This window comes from Salmo salar, chromosome ssa01 (assembly GCF_905237065.1).
Source record: "Salmo salar chromosome ssa01, Ssal_v3.1, whole genome shotgun sequence".
NCBI lineage: Eukaryota > Metazoa > Chordata > Actinopteri > Salmoniformes > Salmonidae > Salmo > Salmo salar.
This window is the reverse complement of record NC_059442.1, coordinates 83149185-83173070: the sequence shown is the minus strand read 5'-3', so window position 1 is coordinate 83173070 and position 23886 is coordinate 83149185. Positions and strand designations below refer to the sequence as shown.

The 23886-nt window shown below is 44.7% G+C and overlaps 1 protein-coding gene across 7 annotated transcripts in view; it reads right to left on the bottom strand.

Moving 5' to 3' along the window:
* baiap2b (BAR/IMD domain containing adaptor protein 2b) overlaps positions 1 to 23886 on the bottom strand; it is a 143919-nt gene that overhangs the window by 83602 nt on the left and 36431 nt on the right. For 3 of the 7 annotated variants that reach the window (XM_045723385.1, XM_045723386.1, XM_045723389.1), the window contains exons 2-3: positions 15015 to 15090; positions 10040 to 10126 (exon numbers count right to left, since the gene is read on the bottom strand). In XM_045723385.1, coding sequence (XP_045579341.1) covers positions 10040 to 10126; positions 15015 to 15090 — 163 coding nt within the window. Of the gene's footprint in view, positions 1 to 10039; positions 10127 to 15014; positions 15091 to 15372; positions 15482 to 23886 lie in introns of those variants that run through there. The other 4 variants (XM_045723391.1, XM_045723400.1, XM_045723403.1 and 1 more) reach the window with 4 other exon arrangements.

The following is a 23886-nucleotide window of genomic DNA, read 5'->3' as shown; positions in this document are numbered from 1 at the left end:
TTCAGCCCTGCCTGTCACTAGACTGCAGAGAGGGAGGGGGGATATACTGTGCTGCTGAGTCATTGCTAGGGGCTAGGGTTGCAAAAACAACCAAAGGACCTCATATAACACAAATCACACACACACTTTAGGACAGGCAGTAGATAAGGGACCATAGAGAGTACAGAATCAATATGGACATGGATCAACCCTTTTTGTCCCCAATTCTGTGAAATCTAATTGGTAGTTACAGTCTTGTCCCATCGCTGCAACTCCCGTATGGACTCGGGAGAGGCGAAGGTCGAGAGCCATTCGTCCTCCGAATCACGACTCCGCCAAGCTGCACTGCTTCTTGACACAATGCTCGCTTCACCCAGAAACGACCCGCACCAATGTGTCAGAGGAAACACCATACAGCTAGCGACCGAAGTCAGCATGCATGTGCCCGGCTGTCACAAGTAGTCGCTAGAGCGCGATGGGACAAGGAAATCCCAGCCGGCCAAACCCTCCCCTAACCCAGACGACGCTGGGCCAATTGTGCGCCGGCTCATGGATCTCCCGGTTGCAGCCGGCTGCGACACAGTCCAGGATCTAACCCAGATCTGTATTGACGCCTCTAGCACTGTGATGCAGTGTCTTAGACCGCTGTGCCATTCGGGAGGCCCATCAACACCTCTTTAATATGGAGATGTTTCAACACCTGTTTAGTATGGAGATGGATTAACACCTGTTTAATATGGAGATGGTTTAACACCTATTTAGTATGGAGATGGTTTAACACTTGTTTAATAGGGAGATGGTTCAACACCTGTTTAGTATGGAGATGGTTCAACACCTGTTTAGTATGGAGATGGTGCAACACCTGTTTGATATATAGATGGTGCAACACCTGTTTCATATATAGAAGGCGCAAAACCTGTTTAGTATGGAGATGGTTCAACACCTGTTAGTGTGGAGATGGTTCAACACCTGTTTAATATGGAGAGTTATTAACTCCTGTTTAGTATGGAGATGGTTCAACACCTGTTTAATATGGAGATGGATTAACACCTGTTTAGTATGGAGATGGTTCAACACCTGTTTAGTATGGAGATGGTTCCACACCTGTTTAGTATGGAGATGGTTTAACACCTGTTTAATATGGAGATGGATTTAAGACCTGTTTATATATAGATGGTGCAACACCTGTTTAATATGGACATGGTTCAACACCTGTTTAGTATGGAGATGGATCAACACCTGTTTAGTATGGAGATGGTGCAACACCTGTTTAGAATGAAGATGGATTAACACCTTTTTAATATGGAGATGGTTTAACACCTGTTTAATATGGAGATGGATTAACACCTGTTTAATATGGAGATGGTTCAACACCTGTTTAATATGGAGATGGTTCAACACCTGTTTAGTATGGAGATGGTTCAACACCTGTTTAATATGGAGATGGTTCAACATCTGTTTAGTATGAAGATGGTTCAACACCTGTTTAGATATGGAGATGGATTAACACCTGTTTAATATGGAGATGGTTTAACACCTGTTTAATATGGAGATGGTTTAACACCTGTTTAGATATGGATTAACACCTGTTGAATATGGAGATGGTTCAAGACCTGTTTAATATGGAGATGGTTTAACACCTGTTTAATATGGAGATGGTTTAACACCTGTTTAATATGGAGATGGTTCAACACCTGTTTAATATGGAGATGGTTTAACACCTGTTTAATATGGAGATGGTTCAACACCTGTTTAATATGGAGATGGTTTAACACCTGTTTAATATGGAGATGGTTCAACACCTGTTTAGTATGGAGATGGTTTAACACCTGTTTAGTATGGAGATGGTTTAACACCTGTTTAGTATGGAGATGGTTCAACACCTGTTTAATATGGAGATGGTTTAACACCTGTTTAGTATGGAGATGGTTCAACACCTGTTTAATATGGAGATGGTTCAACACCTGTTTAATATGGAGATGGTTTAACACCTGTTTAGTATGGAGATGGTTCAACACCTGTTTAATATGGAGATGGTTTAACACCTGTTTAGTATGGAGATGGATTAACACCTGTTTAGTATGGAGATGGTTCAACACCTGTTTAGTATGGAGATGGTTCAACACCTCTTTAATATCTAGATGGTGCAACACCTGTTTAGTATGGAGATGGATTAACACCTGTTTAATATGGAGATGGTTTAACACCTGTTTAGTATGGGGATGGATTAACACCTGTTTAATATGGAGATGGTTTAACACCTGTTTAGTATGGAGATGGTTCAACACCTGTTTAGTATGGAGGTGAAACAACACCTGTTTGATATATAGATGGTGCAACACCTGTTTGATATAAAGATGGTGCAACACCTGTTTGATATATAGATGGTGCAACACCTGTTTGATCTATAGATGGTGAAACGCCTGTTTGATATATAGATGGTGCAACACCTGTTTGATATATAGATGGTGAAACGCCTGTTTGATATATAGATGGTGCAACATCTGTTTGATATATAGATGGTGAAACGCCTGTTTGATATATAGATGGTGCAACATCTGTTTGATATATAGATGGTGCAACATCTGTTTGATATATAGATGGTTCAACACCTGTTTGATATATAGATGGTGCAACATCTGTTTGATATATAGATGGTTCAACACCTGTTTCTTATGGAGATGGAATTAATATCTGTTTAGTATGGAGATGGATTAACACCTGTTTAGTATGGAGATGGTTCAACACCTGTTTAATATGGAGATGGTGCAACACCTGTTTAGTATGGAGATGGATTAACACCTGTTTAGTATGGAGATGGTTCAACACCTGTTTTATATGGAGATGGTGCAACACCTGTTTAGTATGGAGATGGATTAACACCTGTTTAGTATGGAGATGGATTCACACCTGTTTGATATATAGATGGTGCAACACCTGTTTATTATGGAGATGGTTCAACACATGTTTAGTATGGACACTTTAAGATGAGGGCACTGGGATGTAACAGTAATAGTATCATCAACAGCAATAGAGCCTCATCTACCCTAGCATACTGTACTCTGTAACATCCTCCCCTAGCATATTGAAATCCTAATCTGAACGGTCACCTCACAGATAATGTCATTGAGGCTGAATACAGACTATAATGGGCTTCTACTGTTCAGATTGGTGTGGGCAAACCGACTCAGTTCAATCAGTATTGACTGAGAGAGGCAGAGTCGGGGAATGAAAAGATGAAACCTTCAGAAGAAATGTGAAGGCCAAAATAAAAGACTCCTCTTCTTCTACCATGAATAATGAATGAGGCAGCTTTTCTTTCTATCCTCCTCTCCAACCTCTGATCTCAGACATCCCTCCTTTCCTCTTTCCTCTTATCTCATCATCCCTCCCTCCTTCCTCCACTTCCTTCCTCCACAACACAAGGCAATCATTTCTTCTAGATGTCGTTGGTAGAGAGACAACCTGCTGCTGTTTCCCCTTTCAACCCCTTAGCTCCAATCGGAACTTTGCCCTCCCACCATCACCACTACCGCCTATACCCCACCCCCAGTCACATTCCTTCATTCATCCGTCTTTCGCCACCATGTCTTTGATAGCCTGATATGAACAGAAACAGGGCAGGAAAACCCAAACCGTTCCACAGACATAGGTTGTGTCAGTTCTCACTGACTGGAAAAAGACAAGTGAGGACAGACATAAGTCGTCACCCCCAAAACACTGTCTTTACACTCCTATTAATGAACATAATCAATAAGGATGTTGTGAAAGAAAATTAAATCTGGTGATAATATGTGTGTCGGGTTAATCAATATTAAATACAAGAGTAAGGTACGTTTCAGAATTCTTTTGAATATTTATCTTCTCTGGGGTCTAATGCAAAAATAAAACTGCAAAACAGCATAATTCATAGGATGCTGAGTTTGAGGGAAAACAAGCGCTAAACAAAATAAGCTTTTCCATATCAAATATAAGAGATTAAGTCTAAGGGGATATGATTGCCTCAGTATGTCAGTGGAAAATGTTGGAAACATCGGAGTACTGTAAGCTCCCCTTTCCCATAGTGCAGTAATAACTGACTGTAGAAACAACAACAACAAAGTGAGTGAATGAGTGTGTGTGTGTGTAAGTGAGTGAATGAGTGTGTGTGTGTGTGTGTGTGTGTGTGTGTTTATGTGTAAGTGAGTGAGTGTGTAGGTCCAGTTTCAGGTGGTGCTTCAGCTACTTCTGCTCATCATTTGTCCTTTTCCCATTCACACCTCTTGCCATCTATCCCCTGTACAGCAGGTCTTTCTGCAACCCCCATCCAGCCCAATATATCTCTTCCAAGATGGCGCAGCAGTGGGGATGTCTGTTTTGATTGTCTTGTCTCGTCCCTTGTATATATTGTTTTTCTTCGTATATATTTGAATTATTTGTAATCTCTTTTTCCATCTACGGACTGAACATACTCTCCTGCAACCCGCCTCACCCAATGTGGTATGGATCTGCTATTTTTACACTTTTGAACCGGAACCCCCTTCTGAAGCTAGCCAGCTAACTAGCTACTAGCTAGTAGTTAGCCTGGAGCTAGCCTCAAGCAAGGCCCTTCTCCCGGCTAGCCCCGCCGATCCATCACGACTGGTCTGCCGACGTACAGTGGGGGAAAAAAGTATTTGATCCCTTGCTGATTTTGTACGTTTGCCCACTGACAAAGAAAGGATCAGTCTATAATTTTAATGGTAGGTTTATTTGAACAATGAGAGACAGAATAACAACAAAAATATCCAGAAAAACGCATGTCAGAAATGTTATAAATTGATTTGCATTTTAATAAGGGAAATAAGTATTTGACCCCCTCTCAATCAGAAAGATTTCTGGCTCCCAGGTGTCTTTTATACAGGTAACGAGCTGAGATTAGGAGCACACTCTTCAAGGGAGTGCTCCTAACTGCAGCTTGTTACCTGTAAAAAAGACACCTGTCCACAGAAGCAATCAATCAATCAGATTCCAAACTCTCCACCATGGCCAAGACCAAAGAGCTCTCCAAGGATGTCAGGGACAAGATTGTAGACCTACACAAGGCTGGAATGGGCTACAAGACCATCGCCAAGCAGCTAGGTGAGAAAGTGACAACATTTGGTGCGATTATTCGCAAATGGAAGAAACACAAAATAACTGTCAATATCCCTCGGCCTGGGGCTCCATGCAAGATCTCACCTCGTGGAGTTGCAATGATCATGAGAACGGTGAGGAATCAGCCCAGAACTACACGGGAGGATCTTGTCAATGATCTCAAGGCAGCTGGGACCATAGTCACCAAGAAAACAATTGGTAACACACTATGCCGTGAAGAACTGAAATCCTGCAGTGCCCGCAAGGTCCCCCTGCTCAAGAATACATATACATGCCCGTCTGAAGTTTGCCAATGAACATCTGAATGACTCAGAGGACAACTGGTGAAAGTGTTGTGGTCAGATGAGACCAAAATGGAGCTCTTTGACATCAACTCAACTCGCCGTGTTTGGAGGAGGAGGAATGCTGCCTATGACCCCAAGAACACCATCTCCACCGTCAAACATGGAGGTGGAAACATTATGCGTTGGGGGTGTTTTTCTGCTAAAGGGACAGGACAACGTCACCGCATCAAAGGGATGATGGACGGGGCCATGTACCGTCACATCTTGGGTGAGAACCTCCTTCCCTCAGCCAGGGCATTGAAAATGGGTCGCAGATGGGTATTCCAGCATGACAATGACCCAAAACACACGGCCAAGGCAACAAAGGAGTGGCTCAAGAAGAAGCACATTAAGGTCCTGGAGTGGCCTAGCCAGTCTCCAGACCTTAATCCCATAGAAAATCTGTGGAGGGAGCTTAAGGTTCGAGTTGCCAAACATCAGCCTCGAAACCTTAATGACTTGGAGAAGATCTGCAAAGAGGAGTGGGACAAAATCCCTCCTGAGATGTGTGCAAACCTGGTGGCCAACTACAAGAAACGTCTGACCTCTGTGATTGCCAACAATGGTTTTGCCACCAAGTACTAAGTCATGTTTTGCAGAGGGGCCAAATACTTATTTCCCTCATTAAAATGCAAATCATTCTATAACATTTTTGACATGTGTTTTTCTGGATTTTTCTGTTGTTATTCTGTCTCTCACTGTTCAAATAAACCTACTATTAAAATTATAGACTGATCATTTCTTTGTCAGTGGGAAAACGTACAAAATCAGCAGGGGATCAAATACTTTTTTCCCCCACTGTAACCGTCCGAGGGGGTTTCAACAGACTCTAGTTGCGACGTCCCCCTGAGGCCCATCTGCTAGCCCCGGCCTGCTAACTGTCTGAATCGCCGTGCCTCCAGCTCGCCTAGATACTCACTGGACCATATGATCACTCGGCTACACATGCCTCTCCCTAATGTCAATATTCCTTGTCTATTGCTGTTTTGGTTAGTATTTTTTTCCTTATTTCACTGTAGAGCCTCCAGCCCTGCTCAACATGCCTTAGCTAGCCCTTATGTTCCACCCACCACACATGCGGTGGCCGCACGTGGCTTAAATGGTGCCTCTAGAGATAAAACCTCTCACATCGTCACTCAATGCCTAGGCTTACTGCCACTGTACTCACATCCTACCATACCGTTGTCTGTACATTATGCCTTGAATCTATTCTTCCGCGCCCAGAAACCTGCCCTTTTTACTCTCTGTTCCGAACGCACAAGACAACCAGTTCTTTTATCCATTAGCCATACTCTTATCCTACTCCTCCTTTGTTCCTCTGGTGAGGTAGAGGTTAACCCAGGTCCTGCAGCCCCCAGCATCACTCCCATTCCCCAGGGGCACTCATTTGTTGACCTCTGTAACTGTAAAAGCATTGGTTTCATGCATTTTAACATTAGAAGCCTCCTCCCTAAGTTTGTTTTATTCACTGCTTTAGCACACTCTGCCAACCCGGATGTCCGAGCTGTGTCTGAATCCTGGTTTAGGAAGGCCACCAAAAATCTTGAAATTTCCATCCCTAACTATAACATTTTCCGACAAGATAGAACTGCCAAAGGGGGCGGAGTTGCAATCTACTGCAGAGATAGCATCCAGAGTTCTGTCATGCTATCCAGTCTGTGCCCAAACAATTCGATCTTCTACTTTTTACAATCCACCTTTCCAGAACCAAGTCTCTCACCGTCGCCGCTTGTTATAGACCCCCATCTGCCCCCAGCTGTGCCCTGGACACCATGTGTGAATTGATGGCCCCCCATCTATCTTCAGAGTTCATACTGTTAGGTGACGTTAACTGGGACATGCTTAACACCCTGGCCATCCTACAATCTAAGCTAGATGCCCTCAATCTCACACAAATCATCAAGGAACCTACCAGGTACAACCCGAAACCTGTAACCATGGGCACCCTCTTAGATATCATCCTGACCAACCTGCCCTATAAATACACCTCTGCTGTCTTCAACCAGGATCTCAGCGATCACTGCCTCATTGCCTGCGGGCGTAAGGGGTCAGCGGTCAAACGACCACCACTCATAACTATCAAACGCTCCCTAAAACACTTCAGTGCGCAGGCCTTTCTAATCAACCTGGCCTGGGTATCCTAGAAGGATATTGACTTCATCCCGTCAGTAGAGGATGCCTGGATGCTCTTCAAAAGTGCTTTCCTCTCCATCTTAATTTAGCATGCCCCATTCAAAAATGTAGAACTAAGAACAGATATAGCCCTTGGTTCACCCCAGACTTGACTGCCCTTGACCAGCACAAAAACATCCTGTGGCGTTCTGCATTAGGATTGAATAGCCCCCGCGATATGCAACTTTTCAGGGAAGTCAGGAACCAATATCCTCAGTCAGTTAGGAAAGCCAAGGCTAGCTTTTTAAAACATTAATTTGCTTCCTGTAGCACTAATTCCAAAAAGTTTTGGGACACTGTAAATTACATGGAGAATAAGAACACCTCCTCCCAGCTGCCCACTGCACTGAGGATAGGAAACACTGTCACCACCAATAAATCTACGATAATCAATAATTTGCATTTTTCCACGGCTGGCCATGCTTTCCACCTGGCTAACCATACCCTGGTCAACATCTCATATCCAGGCAGCTGATGTACTGAAAGAACTGCAAAATCTGGATCCCTACAAATCAGCTGGGCTAGACAATCTGGACCCTCTCTTTCTAAAAGGATCACGCAAAATAGTTGCAACCCCTATTACTAGCCAGTTCAACCTCTCTTTCGTATCATCTGAGATCCCCAAAGATTGGAAAGCTGCCACGGTCATCCCCCTCTTCAAAGAGGGAGACACTCTAGAACCAAACTGTTATAGACCTATATCCATCCTGCCCTGCCTTTCTAAAATCTTTGAAAGCCAAGTTAATAAACAGATCCCTGACCATTTTGAATCCCACCGTACCTTCTCCACTATGCAATCTGGTTTCCAAGCTGGTCATGGGTGCACCTCAGTCACGCTCAAGGTCCTAAATGATATCATAACCGCCATCAATAAAAGACAGTACTGTGCAGCCATCTTCATCGACCTGGCCAAGGCTTTCGACTCTGTCAATCACCGCATTCTTATCGGCAGACTCAATAGCCTTGGCTTCTCAAATGACTGCCTCGCCTGGTTCACCAACTACTTCTCAGATAGAGTTCAGTATGTCAAATCGAAGGGCCTGTTGTCCAGACCTCTGGCAGTCTCTATGGGGGTGCCACAGGGTTCAATTCTCGGGATGACTCTTTTCTCTGTATATATCAATGATGGCGCTCTAGCTGCTGGTGATTCTCTGATCCACCTCTACGCAGACGACACCATTCTGTATACATCTGGCCCTTCTTCGGACACAGTGCTAACAATCCTCCAAACGAGCTTCAACGCCATGCAACATTCCTTCCATGGCCTCCAACTGCTTTTAAAAGCTAGTAAAACTAAGTGCATGCTCTTCAACCGATTGCTGCCCGCACCCTCCCGCCCGACTAGCATCACTACTCTGGACGGTTCTGACCTAGAATATGTGGAATACTACAAATACCTAGGTGTCTGGTTAGACTGTAAACTCTCCTTCCAGACTCACATTAAGCATCTCCAATCCAAAATTAAATCAAGAATCGGCTTCTTATTTCGCAACAAAGCCTCCTTCACTAAAACTGACTATCCTACTGATCCTTGACTTCGGCAATGTCATTTACAAAATAGCCTCCAACACTCTACTCAGCAAACTGGATGTAGTCTATCACAGTGCCGTCCGTTTTATCACCAAAGCCCCATATACTACCAATCACTGCGACCTGTATGCTCTCGTTGGCTGATCCTCACTACACATCCGTCGCCAAACTCACTGGCTCCAGGTCATCTATAAGTCTTTGCTAGGTAAAGTCCCGCCTTATCTTAGCTCACTGGTCACCAAAGCAACACCCACCCGTAGCACGCACTCCAGCAGGTACATTACACTGGTCATCCCCAAAGCCAACACTTCGTTTGGCCGCCTTTCCTTACAGTTCTCTGCTGCCAATGACTGGAACGAATTGCAAAAATCTCTGAAGCTGGAGTCTTATATTTCCCTCTCTAACTTTAAGCATCAGCTGTCAGAGCAGCTGACTGATCACTGTACCTGTACACAGCCAATACATTTTACACCCAACTACCTCATCTCCATATTATTACTTACCCTCTTGCTCTTTTGCACCCCAGTATCTCTACTTCCACATCTTCATCTGCACATCTATCACTCCAGTATTAATGCTAAATTATAATTATTGTCACCTCTAGGGCCTATTTATTGCCTACCTCCCTACTCTTCTAGATTTGCACACACTGTACATAGATTTTTCAATTTTTCTTTTATTTTGTGTTATTGACTGTACGTTTGTTTATGTGTAACTCTGCGTTGTTGTTTTCGTCTGCTTTTTCGTCTGCTACTGCTTTGCTTTATCTTGGCCAGGTCGCAGTTGTAAATGAGAACTTGTTCTCAACTGGCCTACCTGGTTAAATAAAGGTGAAATAAAAAATAAAAAATAGGGGTGCTACAACCCCCTCCACCCCACTAGGGGTGCTGCAACCCTCTACAGCCAACACTAGGACTCACCAAGATCCTTAGAGCCTTGACTTTCGCTGGCCATCTCTCCCATCCTCACCAGTGCCTCGAAGTAGCCCTTTGCAGCAAATGTGACACCTGGAAACATGGAAGCATTGGGCGTCAGATCAGGGGCGGAGTGGAAATATTGGACATTAATGTCGTCATCACCCCAGCGTCCCTCCCCTATAGCTATAGCCCCAGTCAGTTAGGGAAAGGGCTAAAGGCAACTATAGGCTATAATGGGAAAGAGCTAATGCTACTACATGCTACAATGGAAAGGGATAATGCTGCTACAGGCGACAATGGAAAGGACTAATGCTACTACAGGCGGCAATGGAAAGGACTAATGCTACTACAGGCTACAAAGGAAAGGACTAATGCTACTACAGGCGACAATGGAAAGGGCTAATGCTACTACAGGCTACAATGGAAAGGACTAATGCTACTACAGGCGACAATGGAAAGGGCTAACGCTACTACAGGCTACAATGGAAAGGACTAATGCTACTACAGGCTACAATGGAAAGGACTAATGCTACTACAGGCTACAATGGAAAGGACTAATGCTACTAGAGGCGACAATGGAAAGGGCTAACGCTACTACAGGCTTCAATGGAAAGGACTAATGCTACTACAGGCGACAATGGAATGGGATAATGCTACTACAGGCGACAATGTAAAGGGATAATGCGACAATAAAAATGGTGGCTTAAGAGTAACAGGAAAGGACAGCACTGAAGAAGAGAGACAGCTATAGGAACTATTTCTGGATAGAGCAGATGCTGGATGGAAAGTGGAACTACAGGAAATACAGACTAGAGAAAGTTAGGAAGGACCAGGGAAGGCAAGATAAACCAGTATTAACAACTACAAAACTTTTAAAACATAATATGACAACCTGCCTAACTTCCAAGGTGATTCATAGGCTACTGCAATGCAAATGAAGCCAGTGTGCTCCTTTAGACTGTTACTCATGCAGAATGACAGAGACACTAACTGAAACATCTACCAGTGACTCAGGTCTCAGTCCAGGAACAGGGACAAGGAACACAGAGCAGGCACAGAGTGGCTGTCATAATGAGGGGACAGGATGTCCAGTTAGATGGATACATATGTATGCGACTAGCAGACTCCACTCAGAGTGTATTAACTTTGACTGATATGGCCTCCCAAGTGGCGCAGTGGTCTAAGGCACTGCATCGGAGTGCTAGAGGCGTCACTACAGATCCGGGTTCGATCCGCAGTGCTAGAGGTGTCACTACAGATCCGGGTTCGATCCTGGGCTGTGTCGCAGCCAGCCGTGACCGGGAGACCCATGAGGCGGCGCACAATTGGCCCAGCGTCGTCCGTGTTAGTGGAGGGTTTGGCTGGCTGGGATGTCCTTGTCCTATCGCGCTCTAGCAATTCCTTGTGGTGGGCCGGGCACATGCACCCTGACTTTAGTCGCTAGCTGTATGGTGTTTCCTCCGACACATTGGTGCAGGTGGCTTCTGGGTGAAGCGAGCAGTGTGTCAAGAAGCAGTGCGGCTTGGCAGGGTTGTGTTTCGAAGGACACATGGCTCACGACCTTCACCTCCCCCGAGGCCGTACGGGAGTTGCAGCGATGGGACAAAACTAATTTCCAACTGGGGAGAAAAAGGGGTATATAAAAATAAAAAAATAAGTAAAATAAAAAAATCTAAGGAAAAAATAAAAAATCGAACATTTGACTGATACATATTGATGTGGAGTGTCAGGACTTTATTGAACAATGTGGCCTGGCCATGTATGCGGTCTAAACATAATTGTTACCACATAGTTAATTCAATGTTAATACTAGGTAAGTGCCATCTTAAATCGGACTGTGAAATAAAGTGTTTCCCAAATACATCCTGAATCTAAATGGGAAGCAATTCAAATCTGTTCGTCTAGTTGAGTTTTCTACAGTAATGCAATCATATGGGAATAACCCCAGAAATGCAGACAACAAGCTGATGCTACATTATTATATTCCTTTTCCCTTCAAACACTAAGATTGAGACAGCCTCAGCTCATTTCTGTCTCCATTTATACCTCTATTCCTGACCACCGTTTCACAAACCTCCGTCTGCACTCATTTCCTTCCATAATCTTTCCTTTATTAATTATTCTTTCCATACTCTACATTTATCAGAATCGTTATCCTGAGGTCACTGAACTGATAATAACCCACACGAACAGCCCAGACTCCAGAGCCTAAAGCCAACTGCCTACTACACTGTAGCTGGGTTCACTCGGAAACTGACACTAACAGGAAGAGAGACCGTTTCTCTCAGCTCTTCCTGAGCCCAACTTTGGTTAACGCTGGTTGGGATAGAAGAATGAGGGTGAGGGGCCAGAAGTGGGATTGTGCGGTTCGGTAACACCTTGTGTGGATGGGCTAATTTAGCAATGTCCACAGAAATCCCAGCCAGCGAGGAGCGGTGGAGTGTGGCAGGCCAGGTAAGGCTGGATTAACTGGGACGAGATCTGAGAGCTTTGCTAGCTGGGGGATTGTGTGTGTGTATGTGTGTGTTTTCAGTAAAGAGGATTAAACCTCTGATATGAAGCAGACAGCTGATAGTATACAGACTGGAGGTGAGACACGCCATCCATTCCTCCCACCTATTCCAGAGTAAATTAAACACACACTCTAGGAGGAGTAAAACCGGTATAAACCAGATCAGCTGCAGCTTGATGTGTTGAGTACTTCATCCATCTTCAACTCGCTCTTTTCCAAATCCACCATCCAACCCCCTTCTCTCTCACAATCCTTCCCTCCCTCTACTCCTTTATCAAATCCCTTCAGCCTTCACACTCAGCCTCTTTTTTTGTTCTCTCCTCCATCTCTCCAACACAGCTTGTCGCTGTTGAGACATCTCTCTCTGCCCCACCTTCAACATGATGCCCAGTTTGGATGTGTGTTGTGTGAAATTGCCCCACGTTCTATCGCTGGTCCCAAAGCTCAATGATAAACAGAATACTTGACTAAATACCAGTCAAAGCATTGCATCCTATTCAAGCACTACACCCACTGCACACTATCCTATCCTCCAAAACCAAACACTCCGCAAACTGATCAAACAGCATCTCCTCTGAGGATAACTAACAGCAGGCAGCTCTCTCCCTGGACCATTATGTCAGTCAACAAAGCTCCAGGGATCTCCTGTTCAGCACCACCTCTCCTCTCTCTATATCCTAAGAGCAAAGGCAGAACTGGCATTTTTACAAATTCAGCTAGCAGATGGATGCCCACCAGGCGCCCTGTGGTGCGTTGAATGCTGACTGTGCCCTGTGCCTCTGCAATGGCAGCCCGAGCCCAAACCCCAGTCCTTGTGCCTGCCTGGCTGCCTGGCATTGATGAAGTGCAAGTCCCCACCTGGGACCTGTTTGGCTAATTTTAGTCTTATCTATCAGACTACACTGAGTCCTCCTTTATTGGTCCTCAGGGCTTCCACAGTCTTTCCTGGTTTTCGTGCACCTCTCGCTCTACCGTTTTCCCTCCCTCTCTCTCTCTCTCTCTCTCTCTCTCTCTTTCTCTCTCAATCCCTGCCTCTCTCAATTCCTGCCTCTCTCTCTCAATCCCTGCCCTCTCCCTCTCTCCCTCTCTCTCTCAATCCCTGCCCTCTCCCTCTCTCCCTCTTTCTCTCAATCCCTGCCCTCTCCCTCTCTCCCTCTCTCTCTCAATCCCTGCCCTCTCCCTCTCTCCCTCTTTCTCTCAATCCCTGCCCTCTCCCTCTCTCTCTCAATCCCTGCCCTCTCCCTCTCTCCCTCTTTCTCTCAATCCCTGCCCTCTCCCTTTTTTCCCTCTCTCTCTCAATCCCTGCCCTCCTCTCTCTCTCTCGCTCAATCCCTCAATCCCTGCCCCTTTCTCAGTCTCACTCGCTCTCTCTCCCTCTCTCTCAATCCCTGCCCCTCTGTCAGTCTCTCTCTCTCTCTCTCTCTCTCTCTCTCTCAATCCCTGCCCCTCTGTCAGTCTCTCTCTCTATCTCAATCCCTGCCTCTCTCTCTCTCTCTAAATCCCTGCCCTGCCCTCCCCTCCCCCTCTCTCTCTCTCTCTCTCAATCCCTGCCCCTCTCTCTCTCAATCCCTGCCCCTCTCTCTCTCAATCCTTGCCCCCCCTCTCAATCCCCCCCCCTCTCTCTCTCTCTCTCTCATGAATAGTACAGGCTTACTGATGAATAGATGCAACAAGACTCTGTATCTCCAATGTATTATTCTCTCTTTCTCTCCTCCTCTCCTTCCTCTGGCTGACCTGGATACTAGTTCTGTCCTGGATACCAGTTTTATTCTCTCAGCGCCGCTTGCCCTAGTTCCTATTGGACTATTCTCCACTCCCCCCTTACACACAAACACCTGGAATACACACCCACACGTACACACACGCAAGCACGCACACACCACATCATATCCCGACTTGTGAACAACCAAACAAATACAATAAAAATGACTTGACTTGAAGATATGCATGGATGGAGGGATGCTAGTGAAGCGGAAGAGGAGAAGAGAGGAGAGGGCATTCTAACGTGACATTACAGGAGGAGGGCATCCTGAGCCTCCCAACAAAGAACAGAAAACATCAAGCAAACGTCAACATTTAGGGGAGACTACACCTACTGACGGCTAGCTGGGGAGTTGTGTTTTAATCAATGTAGGGTGGGGACACAGTGAAGTCGTTCTCTGTTAGGGGACTTTGCGTTCTCTTTTCCAAATGGTAGACTATCAAATCAGTCCATATAGTTGAAAGCCTGTCGGAGCATCCAGCAGTATCTTTCAAGAAGAGCTCAGGTAGATGAGGACACTGACTATAGGCTACACACAGTTGCCAACGTGAGAAATATATCCCCAGCATCTGAGATTATTTCTAGTTCAGATAAATCAGTGCCAGGCGATATGGGCCTTTGCCTGTGCTCTGGACAGGAGGAGAGGAAGGGGGCATGAGAAGGGGATGAGATAAAGGAAAAGAAGAAGAGAAGGATGTACTCACTGGATAGGGCCTTCTCGTAGCTCTTCCCCATGGCCACAAAGTTCCGCAAGCACGGGTTGAACTGCTCCATGATGGACTGAGAAGAGAAATAACATGTTTTTTAGTCGACACGAGCAGCGATAAGCCTAGCAGAAGCAGTGCTCTACCCTACTCTGTTGTCTGCGCGCTCACACACTCACCACACACACACACGTGCGCTCACACACTGCAAGCAAGCCAACCAGGAGCACAGCCAACCAGGAGAAAGAGTGTAAATCGCAATCATCTACACTCATTCAGAAATCAGAGAGAAGGAGCGAGGGAGCGAAAGGGAGAAGGAAAGAAAGAGGTGGAGGTAGAGGGTGTCTTTGCACCTCACCTCTCCCAAAAATAAAACCCGGCTGTGGGTGTTGATGCCCGGGAAGCCCTGCTCAGCCTGGCTCCCCTTCTCTCTTCCTCTCCCTCTCTCTCTCTCTTCCGCTCCCTCTCTCTCAACTGTGTCATGTCATTTGTGCTAATTACTTTTTTGTGGAGCAGGGGCATATGAGGGTAGGAGGGATAAGAAAGGAGGAGGGAGATGAGGAGGAGGGAGGAATAATTGGGTGACCAGAAAAAAGAGAGAAGGAGGAGGAGAGTACAGGAGAGAGAGTGAGCGAGAGAGAACTTGAGCATGGTGCTGCTGGCCACAGCAGGGGTTTGGAACACTGTATAATGAATATGTGAAACACAGATCGATGTGGGTAAAAAGTAGTCTGGGTACCAGTCTGTTTAGCTACTATTCCACTCCTTGCCACTCCTGTCATGTTAAACATCTTTGGCATATGACACAAAGTACAAAGAGTGGAATGTTGGCAAAACAGACTTGTACCCAGGCTAGGTATAGTATATATCTTGTTTGTTCAAGGAGATCCCCACATGAATATACTATAAATATACTATGGTCTAAGTACTATAGTATTCACTGCAGTGTTTTTGTGAATTTCATTGAAGTATTTACTATAGTATTTACAGTGAACTATAGAAAAAATACTGTAATAAAATAAAACTGTAGTATATACTATTTTTATTTTTTATTTCACCTTTATTTAACCAGGTAGGCTAGTTGAGAATAAGTTCTCATTTACATCTGCCACCTGGCCAAGATAAAGCAAAGCAGACGAAAAAGCAGACGAAAACAACAACGCAGAGTTACACATAAACAAACGTACAGTCAATAACACAAAATAAAAGAAAAATTGAAAAATCTATGTACAGTGTGTGCAAATCTAGAAGAGTAGGGAGGTAGGCAATAAATAGCCCATAGAGGTGAAAATAATTACAATATAGCATTAATACTTGAGTGATAGATGTGCAGATGATGATGTGCAAGTAGAGATACTGGGGTGCAAAAGAGCAAGAGAGTAAGTAATAATATGGGGATGAGGTAGTTGGGTGTAAAATTTACAGATTGGCTGTGTACAGGTACAGTGATCGGTCAGCTGCTCTGACAGCTGATGCTTAAAGTTAGAGACGGAGATATAAGACTCCAGCTTCAGAGATTTTTCGTTCCAGTCATTGGCAGCAGATAACTGTAAGGAAAGGCGGACAAAGGAAGTGTTGGCTTTGGGGCTGACCAGTGAAGTATACCTGCTGGAGCACGTGCTACGGGTGGGTGTTGCTATGGTGACGAGTGAGCTGAGATAAGGTGGGGCTTTACCTAGCAAAGACTTATAGATGACCTTGAGCCAGTGGGTTTGGCGACGGATATGTATTGAGGGCCAGCCAATGAGAGTATACAGGTAGCAGTGGTGGGTAGTATATGGGGCTTTGGTGATAAAACGAACGGCACTGTGATAGACTACATCCAGTTTGCTGAGTAGAGTGTTGGGGGCTATTTTGTAAATGGCATCGCCGAAGTCAAGGATGGGTAGGATAGTCAGTTTTACGAGGGTATGTTTGGCAGCATTAGCAAAGGAGGCTTTGTTGCGAAATAGGAAGCCGATCCTAGATTTCATTTTGGACTGGAGATGCTTAATGTGCGTCTGGAAGGAGAGTTTACTAAGCAGACACCTAGGTATTTTTAGTTGTCCACATATTCTAGGTCAGAACCGTCCAGAGTAGTGATGCTAGTCGGGCGGGAGGGTGCGGGCAGCAATCGGTTGAAGAGCATGTACTTAATTTTACTAGCATTTAAAAGCAGTTGGAGGCCACGGAAAGAGTGTTGTATGGCGTTGAAGCTCGTTTGGAGGATTGTTAGCACAGTGTCCAAAGAAGGGCCAGATGTATACAGAATGGTGTTGTCTGCGTAGAGGTGGATCAGAGAATCACCAGCAGCAAGAGCGCCATCATTGATGTATACAGAGAAAAGAGTTGGCCCGAGAATTGAACCCTGTGGCACCCCCATAGAGACTGCCAGAGGTCTGGACAACAGGCCCTTCGATTTGACATACTGAACTCTATCTGAGAAGTAGTTGGTGAACCAGGCGAGGCAGTCATTTGAGAAGCCAAGGCTATTGAGTCTGCCGATAAGAATGCGGTGATTGACAGAGTCGAAAGCCTTGGCCAGGTCGATGAAGACGGCTGCACAGTACTGTATTTTATCAATGGCAGTTATGATATCGTTTAGGACCTTGAGCGTGACTGAGGTGCACCCATGGCCAGCTCGGAAACCAGATTGCATAGTGGGGAAGGTACGTGGGATTCGAAATGGTCGGTGATCTGTTTATTAACTTGGCTTTCGAAGATTTTAGAAAGGCAGGGCAGGATGGATATAGGTCTATAACAGTGGGTTTAGACTGTCTCCCCCTTTGAAGAGGGGGATGACCGCGGCAGCTTTCCAATCTTTGGGGATCTCAGATGATACGAAAGAGAGGTTGAATAGGCTAGTAATAGGGGTTGCAATATTTTCGGCTGATCATTTTAGAAAGAGAGGGTCCAGATTGTCTAGCCAGCTGATTTATTGGGATCCAGATTTTGCAGCTCTTTCAGAACATCAGCAATCTGAATTTGGGTGAAGGAGAAAGTGTTTTAGGGAGCATTTGACAGTGATGAGGGGTGGTCGTATGACCGCGGACCCATTACGCACGCAGGCAATGAGGCAGTGATCGCTGAGATCCTGGTTGAAGACAGCAGAGGTGTATTTAGAGAGCAAGTTGGTCATGATGATATCTAAGAGGGTGCTCATGGTTACGGATTTAGGGTTGTACCTGGTAGGTTCCTTGATAATTTGTGTGAAATTGAGGGCATCTAGCTTAGATTAATATAGTAATTACAGACTATATTTTTTTGCAGACTATATTTTTTTGCAGACTTTACTATACTATAGTATTTACTGTAGTATTGTTGCAGACTGTACTTTACTGTAGTATTTACTGTAGTGTTTTTGCAGACTGTACTATACTGTAGTATTTACTCTAGTGTTTTTTTTACGGACTGTAGTATTTACTGTAGTGTGTTTTTTCCAGACTGTAGTACAATGTAGTGTTTACTGTAGTATTTACAGTGGTGTAAAGTACTTAAGTAAAAATTAAGTAAAAACAATTGTTTACAGACAGATTATTTCACTTATAATTCACTGTATCACAAATCCAGTGGGTCAGAAGTTAATATACACTAAGTTGACTGTGCCTTTAAACAGTTTGGAAAATTCCAGAAAATTATGTCATGGCTTTAGAATCTTCTGATAGGCTAAATGACATCATTTGAGTCAGTTGGAGGTGTACCTGTGGATGTATTTCAAGGCCTACCTTCAAACTCAGTGCCTCTTTGCTTGACATCATGGGAAAATCAAAATAAATCAGCCAAGACCTCAGAAAAAAATGTTGACCTCCACAAGCCTGGTTTGTCCTTGGGAGCAATTTCCAAACGCCTGAAGGTACCACGTTCATCTGTACAAGCAATAGTACGCAAGTATAAACACCATGGGATCACACAGCCGTCATACCGCTCAGGAAGGAGACGCGTTCTGTCTCCTAGAGATGAACGTACTTTGGTGAGAAAAGAGAAAATCAATCCCAGAACAACAGCAAAGGACCTTGTGAAGATGCTGGAGGAAACAGATACAAAAGTATCTATATCCACAGTAAAACGAGTCCTAAATCGACATAACCTGAAAGGCCACTCAGCAAGGAAGAAGCCACTGCTCCAACACCGCCATAAAACAGCCAGACTACGGTATGCAACTGCACATGGGGACAAAGTTCATACTTTTTGGAGAAATGTCCTCTGGTCTGATGAAACAAAAATAGAATTGCTTGGCCATAATGACCATCGTTATGTTTGGAGGAAAAAGGGGAGGCTTGCAAGCCGAAGAACACCATCCCAACCATGAAGCACAGGGGTGGCAGCATCATGTTGTGGGGGTGTTTTGCTGCAGGAGGGACTGGTGCACTTCACAAAATAGATAGCATCATGAGAAGGGAAATTATGTGGATATATTGAAGCATCACCTCAAGACATCAGTCAGGAAGTTAAAGCTTGGTCGCAAATGCATCTTCCAAATGTACAATGACCCCAAGCATACTTCCAAAGTTGTGGCAAAATGACTTAAGGACAACAAAGTCAAGGTATTGGAGTGGCTATCACAAATCCCTGACCTCAATCCTATAGAAAATTTGTGGGCAGAACTGAAAAAGTGTGTGTGAGCAAGGAGGCCTGCAAACCTGACTCAGTTACACCAGCTCTGTCAGGAGGAATGGGCCAAAATTCACCCAACTTATTGTGGGAAGCTTGTGGAAGGCTACCCGAAACATTCGACCCAAGTTAAACAACCTAAAGGCAATGCTACTAAATACTAATTGAGTTTATGTAAACTTCTGACCCAATGGGAATGTGATGAAGAAATAAAAGCTGAAATAAATCATTCTCTCAACTATTATTCTGACATTTCACATTCCTAAAATAAAGTGGTGATCCTAACTGACCTAAGAATTGTGAAAAACTGAGTTTAAATGTATTTGGTTGAGGTGCATGTAAACTTCCGACTTCAACTGTAGGTAGGTAGGTAGGTAGGTAGGACAGGGGTGTGCTCTTTCCTATAACCTGTAGGGATCACAATATGGTCTACACTTGCCATGTAGGTTTCTCACGAATGGGTGGCTCAAATTGAGATATAGAGGAAGGGAATGGGCAGGGTATATGCAAATTAAACACTGTAGTATTTACTATAGTTAAAAAAGTGTCGCGTTTTTGCGGACATTACTGTAGTATTTACTACAGTGTTTTTTTCTACAGTATACTATAACATTCTATAGTAAGTACTACCCATGACAGAGGGATACTAGTGTGCATTATATAATTCTATTGTAAGTACTGTAGTATTCTATAGTAAACTGTAGTATTTTTTTCATTTGGGGATTTAGATGACTTGGTTGGGTTGTGTGGGTTCCAGCATGAGCTATAATTATATTTAAATGGCTTGTTGAAATTGACCATATCATTATTATTAGGCCAGAGAGAATAAAATGATGGAATATGAAACAACGGAGAGGAAACTGAAATAGAAGGGTACAGCCAGGAAATTATTGTGCGTGTGTGATAATGTGTACTGCAGAGAGAGAGAGAGAGAGAGAGAGAGAGAGAGAGAGAGAGAGAGAGAGAGAGAGAGAGAGAGAGAGAGAGAGAGAGAGAGAGAGAGAGAGAGAGAGAGAGAGAGAGAGAGAGAGAGAGAGAGAGAGAGAGAGAGAGAGAGAGAGACAGAGAGAAGATCGCAAGATCACAAGAACAGGAAATGTGGTCCATATGGTAACCAAATGTGGTCCATAGGTGGTAACCAAATGTGGTCTAAGTGGTAACCAAATGTGGTCGAAGTGGTAACCAAATGTGGTCTAAGTGGTAACCAAAGCAGGGTTCTCCAGGTGATAAAACAAATATCTAGCCAACATGTTCTCCAGACAACCTCTTAATCCTTGCCTGGATAAAACACACACACACACACGCCAGAGTATTGATCTCTTCAGTCAGAACACCATTCTGTGGTATAGACCAATTACCTGCTTCTACCAGGGCCGGGGTGTTCTCAACCCAGGCCAAGGTCACCTACCTCTGCCTAGGAACACTCCCATCCCCCACCGACACCCTGGTTCTCCTCCTCCTCCACAACAACAACAACAAAACAACAAAGTCCACAGACGTGTTGATGTATATGTATGCCCACACCATAGCCCACAAGTGGATGCCACAATAAGCAGGTGGGGAATGGAATGAGCGGAGGCAGAGGAGTATAACCTCTCTCTCTGTCTCTGTCTCTTTTTCTCTCTCTCTCTCTGTCTCTCTCTCGTTGTGTGGAGGAGCAGTGAGTCACCCTCCTCCACAGTCCGAGGCGATCTGTCCTTTATTCTGTTCTTTATTATGTTACTTTCTCTTTCTCTCTCACAATACCCAGTTTGGTTCTGCAGCTTCTTCACTTTATCACCCCCCCCCCACACACACACACACACACACACACACACACACACACACACACACACACAGTTAAACCCAGCTATGCTTCCAACCACACACACATCTTTTCTCCTCTCCACTTCATCCGTCAAACCTTTTCCTGACAGAGCTGTCAGACAGACACTAATGAAGGGGTCTCAACTTACTGTTGAGAGTTTCAATAGAAGAATACACAAGGTGCAAGCTCAACATTTGGTTATGCATCAGCAGTTTTTCACTGACACTCACTCAATTAGCCATGTCAGCTAACACTTTTTAGATCGGTAAGTTAGTCTAGGATGTTATCTTAGCCGAATACCGACAGGGCACGCAGGGCACGTGCCCAAGGGCTCTGGCCTCCAGAAGGCCCCCATTAATTTTATTAAGGGTCAGACACACCGATAAATCTGACTGCCGATTGGTACTTAGCACCTCAGCCCAGAGTGTCTGCAGTCAACTTATTGTTTTTCACATAGAACAGCTTTACCTTCCATTTGCTTCATTTAAATACTCCAGGCCACAAGGTGGCAGTAGCTTGTTTGGCTTGTGCCTGATGTAACTAATGTAAGCTAACTAGCAAGCTGCGCTAATGTTGTTGCTAGTTAGCTAGAATTTGTAGTAAGCCTTTGTTGATACTAACCAGATGGCCACAACTAAATAACTAGCGTAGCTAGCAATCACAATGCATGTTTTCACCATGGCCTGTAGGGTCCAGGTTGTGGGCCGGACTGTTTTCTACACTGAGTATTTCCAACCCTGACAGTCTTTCCTGAGACATTGTGCATTATATGTCAATTGCACTGCCATAATATAATCTTAGTCTTGAATGGCATGCCAAGATATGCCAGAGATAAGAAACTGTTGATATTGCAACCATACAACTCAAAACGCCGGTTCACCAGGATGAACAAAATCGCAAACCGCTTTTTTTGTTCAAGCCCCTAAGAACACACAAAAAACTTGGGTTCCTCACAAGGGATCTTTGGTTAAGAACCCTTTGAGCTCTTCAATGGTTCTTTGCTGTTCACAAAATGGTTCTTTGCTCTGTTGGTGATAATTAACAAAAGAATATGGTTGACCAGAACAAAAAACCCTGTATGGTTCTTCAAAAGGATCTACAAAGAACCTTTTTTTTTAGAACCATTCTCTATAAAGATTCTATAAAGAACCATAAAAAATGGTTCCATATAGCCCCAAAAAGGGTTGTAACCATAGGGGGAACCGTTTTTTTGGTACATTTTTTAATGATTCTTTAGAGAACCTTAGGAAAGGGTTCTTTATAACACCATACAGGTTTCATTTAGAACCTTATGATCATGGTTCTTTATTGAAAATTCAAAAAAGGGTTCTATATAGCACCAAAAAGGGTTCCACTTTGGTTACAAGCCAAATAACCCCTATCTGGTACGATTTAGAACAGGGATGGGCAACTTCGACCGGGTAGGGTCCACAAAAAACCTGAACTCATCATGACGGGCTGCAGTTTCTTATGGGTCTGCGTGGGTCTGTGCCATATTCCTCCACCGAGATGCTGCTGCTGCAGCTGCAACCATTCTCCATACCAAGATGGCGTAGCAGTCGGACGTGTGTTTTGTCTTGTCCCGTTTTGTCCCGTGTACATAGTCGTTTTTCTCGTATATATTTTAATCTCACTTTCCACCTACGAACTGAATATACTTTCCTGCAACCCGCCTCACCCAATGTGGTACGGATCTGCTATTTTTATACCTTAGAATCGGTACCCCAATCAGAAGCTAGCCAGCTAACTAGCTACTAGCCAGTTGGCCACTGCTAGCGGTCTTCACAGTTAACTCGGACAACAGCCAGCTTCAGCTCGGTGAATACCTTGCAGTCTGCACAGCATGATATCAACCCAAAACATGTCAGATTGCTTTTTCTCTACCTCATCACCGGATTCCTGCCGCAAGCCCTGGTCCATTACACTGGATCATCGCAGCTAGCTACCTGCATTTGCGTGGCTACTGCTGGCTAACGCCTCTGTCCCGAAGCAAGCACCAGTTAGCCTTGAGCTAGCCTTGAGCTAGGCCCATCTCCCGGCTAGCCGAAGAGGTCTACCAGCTAATTCTTGGGCTACAATGCCTTTTTTGCCAATTGGCCTAGACCCTTCATTGCCGACACAGATCCCCGCCGATACATCTCTACTGGTCTGCCGACGTAATCGTCCAAGGTGGTTTCAACAGGCTTTTCCGTTGCGACGTCGCCGTAGGCCCATCTGCTAGCCCCGGCCTGCTAGCTGTCTGAATCGCCGTGTCTCCAGCTCGACTACCGCAGTAGCGACTACCGAAGAGCTCCCTGACTCACCTACTGCTGCTCATTGGACCCTATGATCACTTGGCTACACATGCCTCTCCCTAATGTCAATATGCCTTGTCTATTGCTGTTTTGGTTAGTTATTATTGTCTTATTTCACTGTAGAGGCTCCAGCCCTGCCAAACATGCCTTAGATAGGCCTTTTGTCCCACCCCTGACACAT